At 42.7% G+C, this 19337-nt stretch overlaps 1 protein-coding gene and 1 long non-coding RNA gene across 2 annotated transcripts; both read right to left on the reverse strand.

Annotated features, from left to right (window-relative positions):
• Nucleotides 1-350: 350 nt before the first annotated feature.
• LOC117553014 lies at nucleotides 351-2318 on the reverse strand. The gene is made up of 3 exons (XR_004570062.1): nucleotides 2109-2318; nucleotides 1569-1643; nucleotides 351-1133 (listed from the first exon to the last, which is right to left on the reverse strand). It is a non-coding gene; the product is annotated as an uncharacterized LOC117553014 (long non-coding RNA).
• A 9307-nt stretch (nucleotides 2319-11625) lies between these two features.
• LOC117552910 lies at nucleotides 11626-12580 on the reverse strand. Its single transcript, XM_034226591.1, has 3 exons — nucleotides 12169-12580; nucleotides 11692-11911; nucleotides 11626-11644 (listed from the first exon to the last, which is right to left on the reverse strand). The coding sequence occupies exons 1-3, from the start codon at nucleotides 12578-12580 to the stop codon at nucleotides 11626-11628; spliced, it is 651 nt and encodes a 216-aa protein (XP_034082482.1).
• Between the last annotated feature and the right edge of the window lie 6757 nt (nucleotides 12581-19337).

Below are 19337 nucleotides of genomic sequence, written 5' to 3' on the forward strand. Positions count from 1 at the left end.
CACCCTTTGGAAAGCCTTACGATTGAGGGCGGTGCTGCTGCCGTACCAGGCCGTGATGCAGCTGTGTCCGTGATGGACACTGAGGAACCTGAAGCTGCTGACTCTCTCTACCGTAGTCCCATTGATGGCGATGGGGGGCGTGTCCCTCTCTTTGCTGCTTCCTGCAATCCACAATCAGCTCCTTGGTTTTGCTGACGTTGAGATGGAGGTTGTTATCCTGGCACCAAGATGTCAGGTTTTCGACCTCCTCTCTGTACGCCGTCTCGTCGTCTGGGTGAGGCTGGGGAAGATGAGTGAGGGAAAGAGGGAAACAAAACAGGGGGACTAAGATGAGTGAGGGAAAGAGAGAAAAAGACAAGGGGACTAAGATGAGTGAAGGAAAGAGAGAAAAAGACAAGGGGACTAAAGTTTAAGAGAGAGGAAGAACACAGAATGTGAGTGAACAATTTAATTAAATTACACATTTAAAAAAAATAGTGTGAGTAAGTGAAGACATCCTTACAAGGAGGACTGCCCTGTCAAATGTAAAAGTTATTCTTGTTAAATATACATATCCTGTTGAGGCTAGAATCCAAAATGCAGAACCACTTTAGATTGTAGCCTCAAGGGACTGTTTAAGGTTACTTAAAAACATATCATTTCCCAAATTGGTGAAATGAACTCCATCTCTTAGAAATATGCCACGGCAGTCAAACTTAATGCAAGGATGCCTTACACTCTACCCAAACCACTAACACATTTACCCATCTCTCTGTTCACCCACATTCTGGCCTTGTTCAGCTTTCCCGGATTGGCTTTCCTCCAGTGACATCTCTCATTGATAGAAGATGGAATTTTCTTCATCTCTGAGAAGTTGTCACTGAGGGAAAGCAGGTCCTGCTTCATCGCTGTGACAAGCTCCACACCTTTGATGTTGCCAAGGTCGTTGCCGCCACAGTGGATGAGCAGGACATCCGGGACTGTTCTTCCTCTCAAGGACTAATAGAAAAAGGGAAGAAGGTTCCTCCACCTCAGACCACCCTTGCCAAACCACCACACACGGCAATTGAGACCCAGGTTGCTTCCCATGGTGTGTCTGGCTCTTTCTTCCCCACGTCTAACGTAGCTGCTCCTTATTATCCACACATTGGGACCTAGATAGAATAAAATATATTGAAAAAGGAAAAAAAAGTGTTTACTGGTGATCATCTTTTAGAAAAAGGTGGTACATGTAGCCTGAGTTGTCATATCATTTTCATCATATTTTTAAGACTACACAAGTTTAATTTGTATATTATATTACATATAACTCTATACTTGTATATAGAATCATGATGAAACTTTATAAGGATTAAGATTATATATTAATATTACATTAAATAATCCATGACGATTTCATGCATTATTACGAAGCAGGATGTATCAAGTCACTGACTTTTTGTGATAAGATCACAATCAACTGATTTCACTTATCAGATGTAAAAATAAGGTACAATATATTTGTTTTTGCCATATGAAAGTAAAGGGTATGCAATCAAAAAATTACTGAAACAAAATGAATAAAAATTCTTATAAAAACGATACAGCACCTTGTCCAAGTATGGCGGGAGGCCCACTTTCCTCAGGATTTCCTCTCTGGATGTCGATCCGGCTATTTCTGCCATCTATAAATAAAGTACAAATGATTAGCTCTTCATGCCTCTTTAAAATAATATGTGTTCTTGAAGATTCTGTATGCATCGTCGTTTATAATGGTAGGGACATTGCATTGGAAATTAGTTGTGAAAAAGACATGTCATTTTTTGTTTTTTCATCTCACATTTATAGATTTTAAATATAAATATATATATATAAATCGAATTATAAATGCAAAGTCTGGTTTCTAGAAAGTTAGCTAATGCATACAGAGTTAACATTGCAGAACTGCTGGCATGCATACATTTCTAGCATTTTGGTTAACTATGAAAAGTATGGAAAAATACTGTGCAAACACCCAACATTAGCTTAGCCACAGTAGCGGTTGCTGATGAGTGGTTTGGCTTATTTTACTCTTTTATATGAGAACATGTTACATTACATACAGACATTAAGGAGGCAGGTTAAAAAATAAATATGTTTTCGTATCTTACCTTTTGGAGCAAACTGTTGTCGGTTGTTAGCATAGACTGTATATATAAAGCGTTGTCTCTTTAGCCTCAGTGACGTGTCAGTGAACACTGAACGTGACCGCGTGTGAAGGGGGAGGTGCTGAACACGTCACATCACATGAACGTGCCGGGCAGCGCGGTCCCGTGGGTTAGATGCGCGTTCATAATGCCGAGGGAAATAACTATCAGAATAACGTTATTAGCACATGTTTACAACTTGAGGAACGAATGTTTTTAATAAGGGCTATACAAGTCTTCATACTGGGTTGTTTATTTAGTTTAAAAAAAATTATCCAACGAGTTACAGACCACTCTTTCCCCATGTAAGTCAATGGGAAAAAGTGTTTCCGGGCCCAGCAACCAAACGGAAGTGTAGTACCGCCGTTTGACCACTACGAATATTCTCATCAGACTCCGGCGCACTGCAAGAGGGCTGTCTCTATATGGCGTTATATTTGTGCCTCTATCCTGAGCACGCAATGAAACATGTTGAGCATAGAAAATGCTATTGAGCGCGCACTTGAACAGTTTTGAGCACAGAGAAATATATGTTCTCTCATAAAACTCCTGCTCCGTGCGCAAGCAGACCGCTGCACGCGCTCTCTCTCCCTCGCTCGCTCGACCTCTCCAGCCTGTGCGCGCTCAGCTTTGCCTGCGCTCGCTCAAGTTGTCACAGCGTTACAAATGTGCCACAAAACCAACCAATCGGAGAACTCAAGAAGGTCAATTCTGATTGGCTGGTCGTCTCCAATCATATCTTCTATCTGAGATGAGAAAGGGATTTTCGGTTGCCATCAGGCTGTTGACGTTCTTATTACACATCCATCGTTGACATTTACAGGACATGAGAGACTTGAATGAAGAGAATAGCACGCCAGTGTCAGGTGAGTAATACATTTCTAGTTTTCTGATATCACGTTATTGTTTGCAATGCCTGAGTTTGCTAGCCGGCAACATAGCTATAGGGGTAGTTTAAGCAAACCGCTAACAAACCGTAGCATACATGTAGCTACATGAACCCATCGGAGGTATTGATTACTTGCTGTAAGCATTAGAGGTGGCAGAATGACAAAACATGTTTCTCTCTCTATCACAATGTTGGGTTGACCAGAACCTGGACCAACTTATGTTTCCTGTTCTACAAGGGGCATATGCTTGCGTTAATTTTCAACCGGAAAGATGAGGCTAGGATACCGGCTAAAGTTAGCAACACACGTTAACCATGAACAGCCTATTCATCCGTTCTCTTAATGTTATTTCTTCCAACGTTGTGGAATTAGAGAAAAGGGGCTTCTTAACGTGATTTTATCCGGGGTGGAGGGAGTTAAATATTAGTTAAATATAACATTGGGGCGTGTGATTGTAGTGGGTGGAGAAATGAGGATATCCATCTTGGAGTTCAAGCTAGTATAATATAGTTAACGTTATACAATAATAAGGAAGAGAGCTATGTGTGTGATACATCGCTATTGATATGGATTTAGAGTGGATATTTGAGACTTCCAAACGGTAAACAAAAACGTAACTTATGAGTGAGTGTTTTTAGCAGAGCCATATCATGTCCTTCTGATTCTGTTGATTATTACCTGTCTGTATTATGTTGCAGCTCAGCTGATTTTGGATTGATGGCAAAGGGAGAGGGACTTAAGTGAGAGTGAAAACACAAGGTACGTTTAAAATAGGTCAGCAATTTCCCATCCTATAGGTTGCTAGATGTATCTAACCCTTTCTCCTGTCTCCCTCTCAGCACAAGAACCCCAGGGAGATTCAATGGAGCCTGAAGACCTGCACTGAGACCCTCACCCTGCACCTGAGTCTCAACTCCCAGAGCTTTGCAAGCCTCTCCCTGTTCCTTATTTTTGATTAAACAGACATTAAGCTTCCCAATGGTGTGGTCTTCGTTTTGTGAAAAATATGATTACCTCACATATGTTGTTGTTGTTGTTGTCTTTTGTGATAGTTAAATTGCTCCTGCTGACTTGAGCCAGCCATTCTTTCCTCCTCTCTGTGTCAGTGGGGAAACTTTGCATGTGTACTCCTTTCTCTGAGCGCTTGGAGCATCCCCAGGCAGCACAGCAAGCCATGGGGGAGACTATATGCCAGGACAACACGGAGGAAAAGGCACAGACAAACTGCATGCATGCTATTCAATGTTTATTGAATTCCATTTATTTACAATGGATGTTCCTAAAGCAACACATTTAACATCATCATCATCATCATCATCATCATCATCATGCTGCTGCTAGTGCTTTGACTCATTGTGCTGTCAGTTGACAATCATTGATAGGCACCTGTGGGTCTCCTGTCCTTTCTGAAAGTCATAAAGATTACATTAGTACTTTAGATTATTTGTGTCCTCAGCTACCAGGGGATTACTGAAACCACCATGAATTAAAGAAATGGTAGAAATTAATCTAAATCTGAATTTTGAAGCCTTCCTTCCCTCCCTCTAAATATATCAAACATTAGGAAGTGATGCTCCTGACTACCATTCAAGTTTAAGAAGATAATATTTGTTTTAAAGAATTCAAAGCAATAAACAACAGGCTCTTTAACCAAGGCAACGTTAGCCTAACATGTATGTTAACAGGTAAGATAGCTGTTCACACTATGTATATTTTCTACTTTCTACGTTGTAATGCTATGTTATTTCTATTTAAGATGTTTACATTTTCGATTGTTTAATTATAGTCTTTTAACTGTCTAATGTACAATGCCTTGTCTTTTGCTGCTGCAGCGTAAACATTTCCCCAATTGGTATCAATAAAGTAGGCTACTTCTTATTTTATCTTAATCCTCAAATATTAGCACATTTAAAAAAACAAAACACACTGATGTAACTACATACACATATCGATATGTTGTATAAATATTGCAAATCAAAACCTTTATTGACCACTAATTACCAAAAATTGCATTTCTATCCTGTTATTAATGCATTCAAATCGTGATTCAAATGGCCCGCCGGGAACTTTCTGAGTCTCTGAACCACGTGACGATCAAGCATTTTGGACTTCCGCTGTAGCAACTCTTCTCTCTACATGGCGCTGGACCAGCCAATCAGAATTGACCTTCTCGAGTTCTCCGATTGGTTGGTTTTGTGGCACATTTGTAACGCTGTGACAACTTGAGCGAGCGCAGGCAAAGCTGAGCGCGCACAGGCTGGAGAGGTCGAGCGAGCGGGGGAGAGAGAGCGCGTGCAGCGGTCTGCTTGCGCACGGAGCAGGAGTTTTATGAGAGAACATATATTTCTCTGTGCTAAAAAATGTTCAAGTGCGCGCTCAATCGCATTTTCTATGCTCAACATGTTTCATTGCGTGCTCAGGATAGAGGCACAAATATAACACCATATCTCTATATCGCATAGCCGCTCACGGGGGCTTAATCTGCGCGCGAGTCATTTTATGCGCGTGTAAAAGCACATTTTCCGCTCGTGAGTAGCTTGTTTTACGTGCTAGAATATTGACCCAAATCTGACTCCATACAATAAATCCTAACATTATTCTCATAAATTACCCTGTTCCTCAATCGCAAATAATATAAATGAACCACATGCCATCCTTTACTTTGAAATTCTCACCGGAAGTGTTCCTCGGTGGGATTTTCTGTAGCTTTAAAGTGGTCGAATATATAATACTGCACATACGAAACGTCCAGGGGGGTATACTACGAAGCAGGATTTTCGTTTGGCAAGATAACTTCTGGGATTTCCGGTACTACGAAGCTGGTTCACTTTTTAGCGGGCTAGATCTCCATGGTGACTTATCCTGGAACCTAGTCTGTGCTCCGAAGCAGGATATGTTCCAGGATAAGAGATCAACTCAGCGAAAGCACCATGCCTGCTGACCAATCAGAGCTCAGTGTGCGGAGGAAATACAGTTTAAACTGCGGTTGCAGGAAAGACGGCCGGCCAAAATCACCGACTGTGTGAACGTGAAAATGAATAGAATATCACCTCCCATCTTCAGAGCAATCGGACTATTATAACCAGGGCCGGCCCTAGACATTTTGGTGCCCTAGGCGAGATTATGATTTGGTGCCCCCCCCCCCCCCCTCCAAGCAATACACTAGAATATATAAAGAATAAATAAAAAATCTCTACAAAAGACCAATACACTACAAAAACAGAAACTTATTGACATAGGTAATATACATAAAGGTTTCAAATCTATTCATTATTGTATGAAAATGTTTTAATTGGGGGGTGGATGTCACATCCTGCTAAATGTTTTTTTTAACATTTTAAAGTAAAATGCTTCAATCTGGTGCACTTTCAGCAAACAATTACTAGAGACCTGATAGGAGGTACAACTCTAAAACACCCATATGAAAAAGATCGGTTTTCATTTTAATAACCAAATAAGTATGTGAACATAACCAATAATCCACAGCCAATAACAAATAAATGTAACATATTTATTTATTTTATCCTTATTATTAATATTGTAGTTATTAAATGAAAATCACTCATCAAACAAAAGTAGCTTCTCTTAAAACTTTAAGAAAAGAAAGTGCAAACGTGGACACAAATATACGGAAACTCTTACAACTGAGGTTATTGCAAATAAATTAAGATAATGAACAACATTACACACACTATAAATCAAATGAAACAGGCAATCACAACAACAAGTCTCTGCTATGTTATTGTGTCCTTTAATTAGTCCACATCCTTAAAGTCGGACACGTCTGGACTTCCTTGTTGCAAATTCATTTATTGTATCGTCAAATGATATTTGCCCCGAAACCTCGCGATTGATGCTTATTAAAGCTAATCCATTGAGGCGTTCTTGAGCCATTGATGACCTCAGATATGTTTTAATGAGCTTCAATTTGGAGAAGCTCCTCTCCCCAGCAGCAACTGTCACTGGAATAGTGACAGCGATCCTGAGGGCCACCCACATATTTGGATACACTTCATTCATTTTCTTCTCCTGTAGGAAAGTCAGAAGTTCCAGGGTGGTCATGTTGGCAAAGCTGGGAAATTCTGCATCTCCAGTGCAAGTTCCCTCTTATCCAGGTCTGACTGTCCACCCCAGCTCAGGGTGTTGCTGAGTGTTCACACTGCTTCGTCAGATCTTCCTTTGGCAGGTCAGGGAAGTTGAGTAGCACCCCAAACTTTTCCTCTACTTCACCTAAGCCCTTGAATCTCTCCTGCAGTGATGCAATGGAAACATCCGCCACCATATTGAAAAAAGAAACTTCGAGTTTCTTTAGTACATCACTCACTTGCTCCTCCGGGGACTCATAGGAGAACTGTCTCTTGGTTGTTCTCAGCCTCTTCTGCTTGAGAACAGCTTCCACATTCATTTGGCCACAGATGTCTTTGGCAGATGCTTGGGCAGAAGCAAATCCATTGCTTCTGTAGCTGACCAAAGAAACTTCTGTTTTTCTCAGGAGGTCAACAGCAATATCCAGCTGCATTGACACTGATTGCAACATTTTGCTGACATGTTTGATGTTGGTCAGGATGTCATACCATACCACAGTGCATATTGCAAAGCGGTATGATCCAAACTCTTCAGCCAAAGATTGTGCCTCAATTTTTACAACTCCATCTGTGGCTTTATCCCTCACCTCTAGAAGTGCATCTCTGACTTCTGCAGCCTGATACCTTACACGCAGTGACCACCAACTGGCGGCCCGCGGGCCACATCCGGCCCGCCAGACATTCTCATCCGGCCCGCACGACAGGGGTGACTGCGGCGCGGTTACTGTGTGCAGTACCGGAGTCCAACAGAGAGGCAGCAGCTGCGGGACAGTAGACTGCGTACTGCAAAACCTTCCCTGCCTTGAAGAAGAAGTGATCCTTCGTTGTGAAGAGTCTGGTTTGTGCGCTCCGCACCACAGCAGCAGCCCTGCTGCGACAGAGTCCAACAGAGAGGCAGGAGCTGCGGGACAGTAGCCTAGAAGCAAGGTTGGGTTGTAACGGAATACATGTAACGGCGTTACGTAATCAGAATACAAAAATCAAGTAGGCTAACTGTATTCAGCTAGCGTTACATTTGAAAAACGAGTAATCTGATTACAGTTACTTTCGTAAACCTGAAGTGAATACATTTTGGAATACTTATTGGAATTATTGGTGGAAAAATGTCCTCACAAAATGTAATATTCATTACCGGCAGAACTGTGTGCACACTGCACAGCGCTGCAGCATGTCTGTGAGCGAGAGAGGGATGCAGCGCGTCTGTGAGGCCCCGCCCCCGCACGCAGATGAGAGAGAGATCTCTTTTAAAATATATTGAAAGTTAGAAACGGAGATGGTTAGATAAAATGTGCAAGATAACGTTTATGTAGAATTTCTTTATTGTCGAAATGATGACATTTCATAACGGGATCAAATCAAAGTGAATGGCCTGCTGCTGCTGAATGCATGGGTCAAGTGACTGGAAAACGTTTAAAAAGTTATAACATCGTTTCAGATAATAAATAATAATGATAATTCATTCTATTTAGGGGCGCCTTTCAAAGCACCCAAGGACACCTTACAATTCATAACATATTCTAAGGAAAGGTTTTAAGTCAGTACAAAGAATGCAGTCCGGGTGATGTTTTTTATGTGGGGTGCAGATGAGAGGGAGCTGTCCAGAATGACACCAAGATGTTGTGGTTGAGTTCTTGATAAGCCATTAAAACAGTAAAATACGTGTCTCCTGTTCACCAAAACATACCCATCTGTTATGGAAAAAGAAAGTATTCTAAAAGTAATCTGAATATGTTAAAGTAGACCCGATTCCAACGTTTAAGACACGTAACTAACTGTATTCTGATTACTTTCAGAGCCATGTATTCAGTATTTAGTAACTGATTACAGAACACTCAATACCTCCCCCCCCCCCCCCCCCCCCCCCCCGGTCTACAACTTCAAAATTCTGGACTATATAAAAATCGCTGGCCCGCGATAGTGTCTATTGGATACATTTTGGCCCTTGGACAAATGTAGTTGGTGATCCCTGCGGGCTTACAGCCTCTATGCTGTTGATCCGACTCTCCCATCTGGTATCAGACCATGATTTCAATGTGATGTTCACATGGCTTTTTAGGATGGACCATCTCTGAGTGGAGGCAGAAAACAGTGCGAAAAGCTTCTGCAGATAGCCAAAGTAGCTAGTTGCTTCTGCAGAGCTTTTTGCTGCATCAGCTACCACCAGGTTCAATGTATGTGCTCCACATGGCACAAATAAAGCCCTTGGATTGATTTGAAGAAGTCTGGCTTGGACTCCTTTCCTCTTTCCTTTCATATTTGCACCGTTATCATAAGACTGCCCTCTACAGTCTTCAAAAGGGATATCAAGCTGTGCTAATCTCTTTAGAATCAGGGTTGAAAGGCATTCTCCAGTGGACTGTTCTACCTCAAGGAACCCCATAAAATGTTCTTTTATTTGGGGCGTGTCCTGGGTTGTAACTTGTCTAATAATGACTGATAGTTGCTCTGTATGGCTCAAATCTGGGGTGCAATCCAAAATAATTGAAAAGTATTTGGATTGTTTGATTTCATTGACCATATGGTCCCCAATCTTCCCACTGATGCAATCTATCAGTTCATTTTGAATTCTTTTTCCTAAATAGGAAATATTGGTGGTTCCTCTTTGGACCTCAGCAACATGCTGTTTGAGGACTGGGTCGAACTTCGCCATGAGCTCTACCTCCTTCAGGAAGTTGCCATATATTCTGTGGTCCCTCTAAAGGCAATGTTTCGCTCTGCCAACGACTGAATTATTGCCACCAATCTGGTCAGGACTTCACGCCACTTCTTCTTTTCAGCCTCCATAAGTGCCATTTCTACCTTGTCTATAGTTAGGCCCTTTTGAAGTCGAGTATCCAGTTCCTTCCACGACGTCATGTGCCTCGAGTGTTCTGGGCTGTTCTCATGTGTTTTTAGTTTGTCAGTGCAATTTTTCCAGTCATTTAGTCCACTGCTGATTAGTTGGTACTCTTTTTGGAAGAACAGCTTGCAGCAAAAGCAGTAAATACTTTTGTTTTTCTTGGAATACACAACCCAGCTCCTCTTGATTGTCTCTCCATTCACTAATCTTCTGTAAAAGTAGTGATGATGGCAACTTCTCCCGTCCTCCTTTTTAGGAAAAGTGAAGTCGGATTTTAAATGATATGGCCGTCGTCTGACTAACTCCATCCTCACTGTATCACTCAGTGCTGGCCAGTCAGCAGGATCTGAGGGGACTGCAATGTTGGACTCAGATGGGCCTGGGCAGTCAGCAGGATCTGAGGGGACTGCAATGTTGGACTCAGATGGGCCTGGGCAGTCAGCAGGATCTGAGGGGGCTGCAATGGTGGACTCAGATGGGCCTGGGCAGTCTGAGGCAGAGTCCTGCACGGGTCTGATTTTCAAGACCCGCTCCCGCCCCGCACCCGCGACGTGCAATACCGAACCCGCCCCGCTACCCGCTCATATTGCCAATTAGTTCCGCAACCCGACCCGACCCGTCGGCACAAGATCCCAACCCGACCCGAACCCGCATATATATATAGGCCTATATATATAGGCCTATATATATATATGAGCAGTGAAAGAATTTACAGAATTCACATGAGCACGATTAAAGGGAAATGGAGCTCCCGAGAGAGCGCTGCGCTGCCTTAAATACAAGCTGTAGGACTTTGAGGAGCTGTCCAGTAACACTTACTTAAAATAAACTATTCATTTGTTGCGTTTCCCATACATGTTCAGCTGGACGATGTATTCGAGCTTCTAACTTATGATGCAGAGAATCATGTAATTATGAATATACGCAGTTGCGTATTTCGCTCAAAAAGCGTGGGATGTTAATAATTACATAATAATAATAATAATCAAGTAGCCTAACCTACGACGTTTAAAGTGATAATTGTTGGCCATTTCACATGTGAAATTTGGATAGTATATTTTAAAACGAAGGTAGCCTAATCCAGGAAATACAATGTCTAAATTATGCCGTTCATTCCATTTAATTATTCATGTAGACACCTCCCAAAAAACGTGACTTATTAAAAACGGAACGTTATCATATTGTTGTGCAACAATCACGTGCATTATAATGCATTTTCATAATGTTACAGTCATTATGGCTGACGATATAAAACAAATTGAAGCCAACTGAAACCAGTGCAATTGCAACAAGGCGGCCGCGGCAGTCTGACACTTTTAAACTGTTTAGAACAGTCAAGCTGGCTAATGCCAAAACAACAGACATTTTTTAACAGACGTATAACTTTTTAGAGTCTGTAAAAGGTTATACGGATTATATAATATACGAAATATATACGTACATATAAAACATATAAAACGTACATATAAAACAACATATATTCCGTATAACACACTTTTTTTTAACAGACGTATAACCTTTTACAGACAGGCTGCTAACGCCATGTTCATCTCACAATTCAGTGTTTCTTTAGATTACTATGCAGAAAAAGAATGTCATCAACTGTCCCTGGTTTCAATTGGCTTCTCCTTTCTGAGACCACAAATCCAGCCGTGGAAAAATCTCGCTCACTCGCGGCGCTTGAAGCTGGAATGGAAAGAATCGAACGAGCAATGTGTGCCACATTCGGAAACCTGGTTGCATGCTCCTTCCACCAGCTGAGAACATCGAAATTCTCCTCCCTCGGTGACTTGAAGTCGATGTATGCGCTCACTTCATCCTGAGTGCACTCATCGCTGGAAGAAGAATCCTCGACGTCGGATAATCCCTCCGATTGTCTAGCTCTCTTCTCGGGCGGTGCTGAACTGACAGTGGCAACACGTTGTGTGGGCGATGCACGCCTCTCTTTTATGTCTAGAGGTGCGAATAGAGGGCGCAAGATTAAGCATATGCAATTTTTATAAACTTTACATATAGATTTCCTAATATTTTACATTTCATATTTTAAATGATGAAAACAGACAAGCAGGCCAATAAGCATATACATTACAGTAACAGTGGGCTATACTGTAACGTTAGGATAGTAACTTTTTTCCCAATTCTACCTCAATTTAATTTGAATACAGTATGAAATAAACTATGAGATCACTTGTATTTTCCTTCGGCCTTACCGTTCACAAGACGCCGCACTTCGTTGTGCACTGTTTCCATTGAATGTTCCTCCACAAGCAGCTTCAGACTTTTCAGCTTTGGGTGCAAAAACATGGCCAGTTTGTGCAGGAGGTGTATCTCGTACTTTTCAACCAGAATTCTGAGACATTTTGCCTTTAGAGAGGAGAATGTCAGGTTGTCAGTGGAGGATGGTTGCAGGTGGCGTTTGAGGCGATCGAGCCACACAGCGGTGAGGTGAAGGGTTGGAGTTTTGGATGCCTCCAGTGCCTTAGTAGCCTCCTTGAATCTCTGAAGAAACATCACCATTGCCTTCAAAGTGTCTTCGCTCAAGTCGTTCAGACGACCCTCTTCCCCCCTTTCCAACAGCAGTGCACGAACGTCCTCATATTGACAGCTGATCGACTCGAGCATTGTGTGGACTGAGTTCCAGTGCGTTTCCACTGATGCTTTTAACGTCTTTTTAAGGCGATTCTGGAGACTCGTTTGCTTAAAGTAAGTTACGAGTGACTTGCGTAGTCACTTCCTCTCCGAACGCATCTTCTTGGCTTGGTTTCCCGATCGTAGTGTACAGCACGGTGTTAAGGATGTGTGCAGCACAGCTCAGTCTTGTGACGGAGCGAAGGGCTGCCACTATGTTTGAACCCCTGTCTGTCACATACACCAGTTTGGTGAAGAAATCCTCAATGCTGTATCTCCGCAGGGCTTGGATTATTGCTGGTTTGATATTATCAGACGTTTTACGCAAGGTACTATCCCATTCCGACGTAGAAAGCACCCTTTCGACTAGCTCCCACTTGCTATTGATGTAATGTATTGTGTGACAAAGGTAGCTTATTTTCCGATAATCATCGGTCCACATGTCTAAAGTGACTGCTCCATTGTACTCACTCATCTGTTCTCTCAGCTCAGGAATTATGCTTTGGCGTATGTCTTCTGCATATTTTGTCACTCTGCGAGATATTGTTGTCGGATCTGGTAACAGCTGCATTGCATCGACACGGCCAGCCCGCGCACCAATGTAAATCAATCCCTGTGCTAATCCAGTGAAACCATCGCCACACACCGTTTCGAATGATCTAACATCACTGCAGACAAATTGTACTGCTAATTTGGACACTGTGAAGATAAACTTCTGTTGTTGCAATGTTGAGGTAGAATGAAGGAGTCTGGAACCGTCGTTAGCCAAAGCACTGAGAGTTTTATTGATCACAGTACATTAATTACATACGGCCGGGAGATCATCTTAGTTTCACACTGTCCTGTGCTCCACCAAGATAATTTCTGAACCAAAGCCACAAAACATCGCTGCTACACGAGGAGAGGCCGGCCCACAGAAAGCCCGCGTTTACCTAATCAATAGCCGATGGGAGACAATGAACTACTTGTCTCAAGGAAACGCAGACAAGCCTGAAACCTTCCCCCACAGGATATGGGAGAAGCGTTTGACCTGTGACCTCAACTTACAGAGAAGTCTTTGACTGATACCCTAAACACATGTTTGCAGTATCACAGAATCTAAGAAACTCTATAAACAGATCAGATTAAAATATTCTCTTACAGATTCACTCTTTTTATCAATCTATTGATAACCAATTAACATTAGTCTAAGAATATTTCAGTCAATACTTAAAATCAATAAGCGTCTTCAGAGTTGGGTGGGCTCAGATACATTCATTACATTAAAAAGTAGAACAAGATTAAAAACATTTCAATCACCATGATTGAACACAGTCAATCATAATAAAAAATCATCTCTCTTCAGTGCTTGGCATCTTTTGTCAAAAGGCACAATAATAAACACATGGGATACAAAATATTATAGCAAAATATATGTTTCAAAAATAAGATCTTTTATCATTTATCACTCAGTTAATCTCATTCATCAAACACAAATTCTAAATCAGCTTACATCTCAAAGATTTACTTTAAGGCAATTACTTATTAAAAACACAATTAGAATTTAGGATTATAAGAAATCAATTGAGGTATAATTTAGGATTATGAGAAATCCAATTGAGGTATAAATCAGAATCATGAGAGATCCAGCTAAGGTTCCTAGTTTAAGGTATAAATTCACAGTGATGAATCGATCAATCTGTAATCTGTAAAGTTACAGTGTCCTCAATCTTTAACATTACTTTACGTTTACTTCATTACGCTTTATTTAAGAGTAAGGCACTTAGTAATACATTTATTTCATTCAAAAATCAGACATTTTATTTGTATAACAACCTGAAAAGGAAAAAATCAGACATTTGTCCTTTAATCCAGTGTATCAACTGTAATCAATTATCAAAACATCTGTTCTTTATTCAGAATATCAACTTTAAACAACATCTCAATCGCTGAATGGAGGTACCCACGGGTCGGAGATCACGATGGAGACCCAGGGGTCCGGAAGCTCGGCATTGTACATTAATATTGTGTCCTTTACAGTTGAATGTCCAACTAGCCTTTGTGGGGCCTGGAGGGCAGTCTTGGCAACCCTTCGTAGGGCTAATTTAACCACAGTGATCAAACAGATCACTAAGATTAGCACAACCAAGATAAACACTGAAACAGTAACAACAAATTTAACCAGCCCCGCTCCCCAAGATCCAAAAGTTCCACTTAATTCCCCAAATGTAAACCCATGAGTTTCATGCAATTATTTTATTCCCCTGGCAGTATCATGAGCCATGTCCATAACTTCAGGTGTGGCATCAGATATGAAATAACAGCATTCACTTCCTATCACCTTGCATGTTCCTCCTTGGGCCGCTAAGAGGAGGTCAAGCGCCATACGATTCTGTAGTGCTACTGTCCTAACTTCCTGCAATTCTTTGTGTTCAGCTAACATCGCTGTGTTGGATACATTTAGATGATGTTCTACAACTTTAGACAATGCGACAATTTCCTGCTGAGTAACATAAATACCGTACCAAGGCAAGAATAGGCTAGCTATCTGTTGTCCTTGTGTAATAGACCTGCTGTTCCTTTGTAGAGAGGGAAGTATTGCTGCAATCTCAGTAGCCTCTACTTTACGGATTAAAGGGATTAGGTAGGCTAGATAACAGGTACCATAACAAACGTCATATGGCACACAGCCATAGGCCCGGTCCCCACAAACTAAGTAAACTCTCTGTGGGAGGGGAATTCTGGCCAAATTTACTCTCACTATGGTATTACAGTCACTGTGTCCCACATCAGGAGAGGTGTGAGATCCTACTGCATTCTGGAAGCAGATGGACACATTCTTCCATTCATGCACAACAATTGGGGGAACATATACTGAGCAGTCACGTGTAGGGGGCTTGCCTAAGGGTATTGGCTGCGTACAGTCATGTATTTTAACCTCAACGGAGTCCACTGTTCTAGAGCCAAACCAGGGCACAACTGTTACCAAAGCTTCAACTAACAAAGCGGGTGTGTGTGGTTGCATTGTACATGTTGGACTTGTAAAGTTAGCTGAACAATTAGTCTGAGCTAGAGCTAACTGGAATCTATATTCAAAAGCTAGGTTAACGTATTTCTTCATATATATTAGTTTTAGAAACATCAAACGTTTGAAACCGTCAGGCAGGTAATCTTTATTTACTGTATCAACAATGAGAGAGACTAAGCCCTTGTACTGTAAAGGTTTTTCAGAGTCTATGGGGTAGGAAGGAGTATAACAATCCTCAGCCTCATCGCTAATTCTAGATGCTATGTCATTCCAGATTACTAAACCGTAATTCTGGCATATTTTGGCACAACCAACAGTTGCTAACATTACGTTCATGTGCGTAGTCTAACATTAAACTTACTGCAGAATTAGTTTTAGTTTGTTTAAAAGGAGTAATTAAGGCCTTTTTTGAAGAATCTACCTCGCCTCCTGATTGTTTAAGTGGAGTAGATGGAACATTTGTTTTGCTATTTGGTCCAGTAAATGTGCATGCAGTATCACCTAGATTGGGAACGCGGTAATCTGGCTTCCGCACTGTACATTTTACCTCATTCCTTATCAGTGTCTCGAACTGTTCTACCGGGCTACACCACAGTTCTGGGGGCATTTCTTCGATGGTGTTAAGAGCCATCCTTACCCCCTCTGGTGCGAACCTGAACCAAGCGTACTGGCTTTTTGGATATATCTCCCATGTTGGGTAAACTGAGGACACAGGAAACACAATAATACAGTTAGATGAGTCACATATTGAACTTGGGCAGTTAAAGGCAATAGTCTCTGACTTATGATCAGGGAGGGAGACAATCCTCGTTATTCTCCCTCCTTTTCTCTCTCTTTGTGTCTCTTGCACCATACTGAATGTCTGTGTGGTGTTTGGATACAACCTGTCCTTGTCGCTAGGCACTTCTTTGCCCGTTGGTGTTGTTTTGCCCTCAGGGCCTGGACCCTGAGTGGTCAAGTCGTCTGCGCTCTTAGATAAGAGCACCTTATTTTCTCCCTCAGACGGGCGAGGTCCCTCGCCACCTGTCGTTGGGATTTTCACAGCTTCATCTAGCAGGGCGTTCTTGGCCAGGTACAGTAAACCCAGAATGACGATGATGGTGACTGCCTTCACACGCCAGCATCCGGTAGAGGAGAGAGACGACATCTTGAAGCGTGAATCCACTCCGCTCTACCTTGTACTCTCAGGGCTGTTCTGGTCACTATTAATACCTGGAAAGGACCTTTATACCTGGGAGACAAAGAATCTTTTTCAAGCGATTTGATTAGTACATTATCACCAATCTGAAAAGGGTGGGTGGGCTCCTCACCAGGCTGGGGGAGCCTGTCAGCCACCTGCCTGTGAAACTTTCTCAACATGTCAGTTAGATATTTGACATAGTTAGTCATGTAATCCTCTGTCCACAAAAGAGTGAGTCTGTGGGGCATTACTGGAGGACTAGATCCTGTGAACATTGGCCTTCCCATCAATACTTCGTGTGGGCTAAGCCCTGTCGTTGCATTTGGTGAGTTTCTGATTGAGCACAGAACTAGCGGCAGCGCGTCTACCCATTTTAGTCCTGTGGTCAACATTGTTTTAGTGAGTTTTTCCTTTATAGTCAAGTTCATTCTCTCAACCTGGCCTGAGCTCTGTGGATGATAGGGAACATGCAATTGCCATTTGAACCCTAACACTGTAGCTAGACTCTGGGTTATCTTAGAAATGAATGCTGGACCTCTGTCACTGTTAATCCCTGCTGGAACACCAAATCTAGGGACAACATCTTTGAGAAGACACTTTACAACTGTTCTGGCGTCTTCTTTTCTGGTAGGGTAGGCCTCTACCCATTTGGAGAACTGGCACACTATTACCAAAATATATTTGAATCCTTGGCATGGTGGCATGTGCGAAAAGTCAATTTGCATATTTACAAAGGGCCCCGAGGGGGGCGGTAAATGTTCATGCTGAACTGGACCTTTTCTTCTTCTTGTCTGCTGGCATATCATGCATCTATCTACAAGGGTCTGTGTAGCTAGTGTAATGCCTGGAGCAAACCATTGTGACTTTATAATCCCATTCATCCCTCCTTTTCCTACATGTGATTTGCCATGTGCAACATGTGCCAAAACATGGAGGAATGAACGGGGACAGACCATCCGGCCGTCTGGGTGGAGCCACAAGCTGGACTCAGCGTCAAGTGTACAACCTCGTCTTAGCCATAAATCTTTCTCCCTAACATCAGCGCGGGCTTGCATGTCCGCGACATCATTAAAGGAAGGCAAACAAATGGTTTCTGCGGGTTGTGTCGAGGGGCATTGGAGCACCATAGAAGAGGAGGAAACTGCTGCTTGTTTAGCCGCGGTGTCGGCTAACGCATTTCCACGCGAAATAGGATCATTAGAATTTGTGTGAGCAGCACATTTAACTACTGCTAGCTGTGCAGGGAGCAGGATAGCGTCTAATAGCTCAGCTACTAACGCATGATGTTGAATAGGCTTACCAGCCGATGTTAAGAAACCACGCATTTTCCACAAGACACCAAAATCATGGCACACACCAAATGCATACCTGGAGTCTGTGAAAATGGTTGCAACTCTACCTTGAGCCAAAATACACGCCCTGAGCAGAGCATACAACTCTGCAGCCTGAGCTGACATGCCATTTGGCAAGGCCCGGCTTTCTAAAACTTCCCAGTCATTCACAACAGCCTAGCCTGCTAAGTGTACTGTGTCAGACGGCCTGCTCGCAGACCCGTCTGTGTATAGAATCATATCTGAATTAGGGATAGGAGTTTGCAACATATCAGCTCTGGGGGAGGAAGACATGTCAATCGTTGTGAGATTTCAAAATCTGGAATTGGCACCAGTGTAGCTGGGTTTAGGGGTGGGGGGAACGTTTAAGAGTGATGTGTGGACTTGAAAGAATTACCGCTTCATAACCAGATCGCCTTGCTGCCGTCATATGCTGAGTAGCAGAGGTGTTCAGAATATGCAAAACTGCATGTGGAACATGTACTACACAGTCACTGGCCAGTACAATGGGAGAGGATTGTTTTACAACTATCGCAACTGCGGCCACAGCCCGCAGGCATGAAGGCATACCAAGCACCACAGGGGAGAGTCGAGATGAGTAGTATGCAACAGGCCGGAAATTAGAGCCATGCTTCTGCACCAAGATGCCTGTTGCAAAGCCCCCCTTCTCATGGACGTGCAGGTGAAACGGCTGATGGTAATCAGGTAGCCCCAGGGCAGGAGCCGATGTGAGGGCTCGCTTTAAGTCCTGAAAGGCAGTGTGCATGTCCTCAGACCATTGAACAATGTTAGGGGCAGCCTGCAGAGTGGCAGCACGCAGGACAGAATCCATCGCAGCATACTCAAAAATCCAGTGTCTGCAATCATTTGCCATGCCCAAGAAGGAAAGCATGTCCTTCTTTGTGCGAGGTGGTGGTACTTTGTTCAACAGACAAATCCTTGCTGGCGAGAGGAGACGGTGTCCATCCCTCAGAATGTGACCCAAATACGTGACCTCAGTCTGGCAGTATTGCAACTTGGCCAGGGATGCTCTGTGTCCGCATTCAGAAAGTCTTTTCATGAGCAGAATGGAGTCGATGCGACAGGCGTCTTTATTGGGAGAAGCTAACAACAGGTCATCTGCGTACTGAAGCAAGGTACTACCTCCTGTCAGGACCAAAGTGTCCAGATCTCTCCTCACAGCTGCTGCATACACTGTCGGAGATTCAACAAACCCCTGTGGGAGGCGCGTGT

The sequence above is a fragment of the Gymnodraco acuticeps genome, unplaced genomic scaffold, assembly GCF_902827175.1.
Source record: "Gymnodraco acuticeps unplaced genomic scaffold, fGymAcu1.1, whole genome shotgun sequence".
In the NCBI taxonomy this organism is placed as follows: Eukaryota; Metazoa; Chordata; class Actinopteri; order Perciformes; family Bathydraconidae; genus Gymnodraco; species Gymnodraco acuticeps.

Coding starts and splice junctions, on each gene's coding strand:
- LOC117552910 (XM_034226591.1), bottom strand. CDS start 12,580: ATGCTCGAGTCGATCAGCTGTCAATATGAGGACGTTCGTGCACTGCTG. Junction 11,912..12,168: donor AGTGCGGCGTCTTGTGAACG/GTAAGGCCGAAG, acceptor TCGCACCTCTAG/ACATAAAAGAGAGGCGTGCA.